Here is a 3,639-nt window from a genome sequence, read left to right as displayed (position 1 = left end):
GCGAGAGCGCCGCGGCGGAAAATAGATGCCGTATCCGCACAATCCGCTTGTTGGTTCCAAGGGTTGCCATGCTATAGCCTTTATCCCACGCACGGCGGCATGGACAAGCCGGCCGGCGAACGAGGATTTCTATTCTTTGTGGTCTCAAAAAAGAAGGTTGGTTTGAGCTTTCAACCGCCATGTCAAACCGCCTGGTCCTCATCTTTTTGTGGGCGTGGGGCACGAAAGCCGCAGGTAAGAATAGGCAAGGTGGTCAGTGGGCACGACCTGTCTGATGCTAAGAAAAGACAAAACCAAACAAGCTTCTTCTGCTTCTTCTTCCTCTTCTGCATCTCCTCTTTCAGTCTCTGCCTTCCATGTCCCTTTCGTGACAGGGCCTCGAGGAAGAAACACGAAGCGAGCCAAGGGAAACAAGCGACTTGGGACGATGGAGCCCTCTTCGGGGTCCCTGCAACTCGCAGGGTCTTGTCTTGCTGGGTCCGTTTGATCGTGCAAGTTCGGACAACAGCCGGGCTGTCCCCTCGAGCGGTGGCCGTCTGTCAGCAAAGAGTCTGTTTCGTCCCGCGGGAGGCTCTCCGCGGAAGAGGATCCCCAATGAGCTAGGCTGGTGAGTGATGCGGACGCTAGGTGCCAAAACTAGAATGGAACGCAGCATCTCGGCGAGATCTCGCTTTTCACGTGTTTTGCTGCGTCAGTGCGATCGATGGGCGAAGAAAGTCCCGCTGGTGGAGCCTGCCCGGCACGTTCCATCGGCCACTGCCTGCTCCACACCCAGTGGTTGACCGCCGGCCCAAGAGCGTACTGGACAGGTACCTACGGTACCCACCTAACGTAAGCAGCAGCAGCAGCAGCAGCAGCAGCGGCGGTGGCGGCAGGAGCAGCTGAGGCGGTGGCAGGCTCATGCAGGAACGACAGGCGGCAGAATGGAAATGTTTGACTCCAGCCGAATCAGATGACTGTTGCAGCACAAAAGTGACAAGTCCGCTTTCATGTCACCGCAAAAGTAGGAGCCTGGTGATTTTCCCTCTAGACGATGCTTTTGAGCATGAGTAAACTGGGCTAATAGTCCTCGATGCGTAGATCTGCGTGACGCTGCTCGATTGTAAATTCACCCGCCACGATTCTGGTATCAAAAATCTTCATCAACGGCTAGTTAGGTTTGGATGGTTCGCATCTCCTTCATCACCACACAGCACTTTCCCAGCCGAAGCCGTTGACCTGAGCGCTCTCCTCCTACCCACGCTGCCGTCCGTTTGGTGGAACTGCCTCCTGGTCAAAGCTACCACCACTGTCGCTTCCAACGTAGCTCGCAGCTTATAGCAGTGTCCACACGGTGTTCGCCTGCTGCATAAGGCTCTGAACCACATCACCTTGGTCTCTCTTCGCCGTCCACATCTTCACGAAGAAAGGCACTTCGGGAGGCATCAGTTTGGAGGCACGAGTTCTGGTTTCCAGTTGTTAAGATCACTTCCTACAACTCTGGCAGGCGCCACTCGTGTTCCTGCCCTTGACCAGGCAACGCCTACTCACTGCTAGGGCACCACCAGTCGACCCGCCACATCCACGTATTTCAACTTGCGTTGTCCTACCTGTCTGCCTCTTCACTCTGGCAGCACCGGCATCATCTCCTCTGTCAATTCGGCCTCTTGCTTGCTGCCATCCTCGACCAGTTGCGTCCTTAAGAAACCTTTGTCTCTTTGCCTAGCCTGGCCGGGCCAACGTTGAGGCCAAGCCGTCAACAGTATGAACGGCAGCAACTTCCCCGCTGCCTCAGAGGCATCCTCTGACCGAATTCCCGACTTCACGGGACCCGATGCCGTCCAGCCTCACCCCCTCATCAACGATCTCATACCGGATCATCTTGGAGGTGGTGTGCTCATCCCGCTGAAGACCACCCTTGAGGTCCGGCAAGACCATACTATCGTCCATGGTCTCATCACAAGAGCACCGACAAAGTCTGCCAACGAGGTCATCACGTAAGCTGCCATCGCTACAACCGCCGTGACCATGTCACTGACGCTATCTAGATTGCTCCGTACTCTGCTGCCGGAAGGCGTGGCTAAGGGCCTCTTCCACCTGCGGCGATGCGCAAAACCTTCGGACCTCCCCACCCATCTCAAGACGCAATTCATGAACGCCACGCCCGAGGGCCGACAGATCCATACGGGCAAGTCCAGCTGGATCTACATCATGCTCTGCGAGGACTCTGAATTTAGCCGAGACGCTCTCACCGAGGAACTGGCCAAAGTCGAGGGCATGGGCCAAGAGCCTTTCCTCGAGTCGGTGCCTATTCCTTTGGTCGCCCCCACCTCACAGGTTCAAGCTGCCATGTGGTCGTCGCAATTCTGGCCCTGCGTCTACCGCAAAAACAACCCTCTCGGGCCTCATCCCGCCTTGGTAGCCCGTGCCTCGGATGTTGTCAAGGACGAAACGTCACTTTGGATGGCCCTCGCCCACCGCGTCGCGCGCTCTGCGTACGACGCTGGCATCGGCGAGCCCATGGGCGCTGTCATCATTCAGCGGGAAAACGGAAAGTCGGAGCTTGTGGGACTTGCTGGGGATGCCCGCTGGCACCAGGAACCGTCGCGGTCCGGCACCGGCAATCCAATGGCCCACTGCGTGCTTCGTGCTATGAGCATGGTCGCCCAAAAACTGGTGCGCCACGAGCGGCAGAAGGTTGGCCTGCCGTTCGTCCACTCGAATCTCGAATTCGACTGCTTCCAGGACCAACCCCTTCTGGGAGAGGAGCGGATTCTTTTCGAGGAGGAACACCCCAATTCCGAAGGCTACCTTTGCCACGGCCTCGAGCTTTACACGACCCACGAGCCCTGCGTGGAGTGCTCGATGGCGATGCTTCACTCGCGCATGGGCAAGATTGTGTTCTGCAATCGCATGCCCCTGACTGGCGGCATCGCCTCGGAGCAGCGCGGAGAGGGCATGCCTGAGCTCGCCGAGTACGGTGGCGGGAACGGGCTTGGTCTTTTCTGGAGGCGCGAGCTCAACTGGAGCCTGCTGGCTTGGGAGTGGGAGCTGAGCGACAACCTCAAACCTCTGCCTCCCGTCGCACACACGCGCCATGCCTAGGAACACGGGCTGTACGGAGCGTTTTCGAGATGTTTTAGTCCCTTGGGGACCGAGGCACCGGGGGAACGACTAGCAAGACGGGAAAGGGTCGGTACTGTTCTTTGCTCCCGAGCATCATGGGTTTCTTTGTGGTTCCTATTTTTTTTTTCTTGGCTGTCAGGGCAAACAGAGGGGTTAGATAGCCCTCTGGGCTCCATCCTCACATGTGTGGTGATTATGACGAGGTGGAAGTGGAGGTGGAGGGAGGTGGAGGTGGAGGCAGAGGTGAAACATGTACGGTGCCTGTTCAAAGCAGGCCGGCCGCCGGAGAGGTCATTGCTATGCCGTTGTAGTAGTTGCAGGTAGGCATCGCATTAAAGGCTGCGGGTTATGAAAAGTACAGGAACATCATCAATTCACATGCCCCCCTCCTTGCTTTGGAGGGGGGAAGAAAAAAAGAGAAAAGAAAAGAAACCCCGCGCGGCGTGTCTTCTTCTGGGCGGCTACAGCTGAGGCATTGATGGTCCCATGATGGATGCTGTCGAATTTGCTTGGCAGAGTCAAGCATCTGAAGCA

General features: G+C 57.0%; 1 protein-coding gene across 1 annotated transcript; it reads left to right on the top strand.

Annotated features, from left to right (window-relative positions):
- Positions 1-1,743: 1,743 nt before the first annotated feature.
- TAD3 (tRNA-specific adenosine deaminase subunit tad3) lies at positions 1,744-3,084 on the top strand (the record flags this gene model as incomplete). Its single annotated transcript, XM_028638812.1, has 2 exons — positions 1,744-1,976; positions 2,028-3,084. 2 exons carry the CDS (start codon positions 1,744-1,746, stop codon positions 3,082-3,084), a joined length of 1,290 nt encoding a protein of 429 aa, XP_028490185.1.
- Between the last annotated feature and the right edge of the window lie 555 nt (positions 3,085-3,639).

This window comes from Verticillium nonalfalfae (genome assembly GCF_003724135.2).
Source record: "Verticillium nonalfalfae strain VnAa140/NRRL 66861 chromosome Unknown scaffold_262, whole genome shotgun sequence".
Classification (NCBI taxonomy): Eukaryota; Fungi; Ascomycota; class Sordariomycetes; order Glomerellales; family Plectosphaerellaceae; genus Verticillium; species Verticillium nonalfalfae.
The sequence above is the reverse complement of the archived record's forward strand: the minus strand, read 5'-3'. Positions and strand labels throughout refer to the sequence as shown.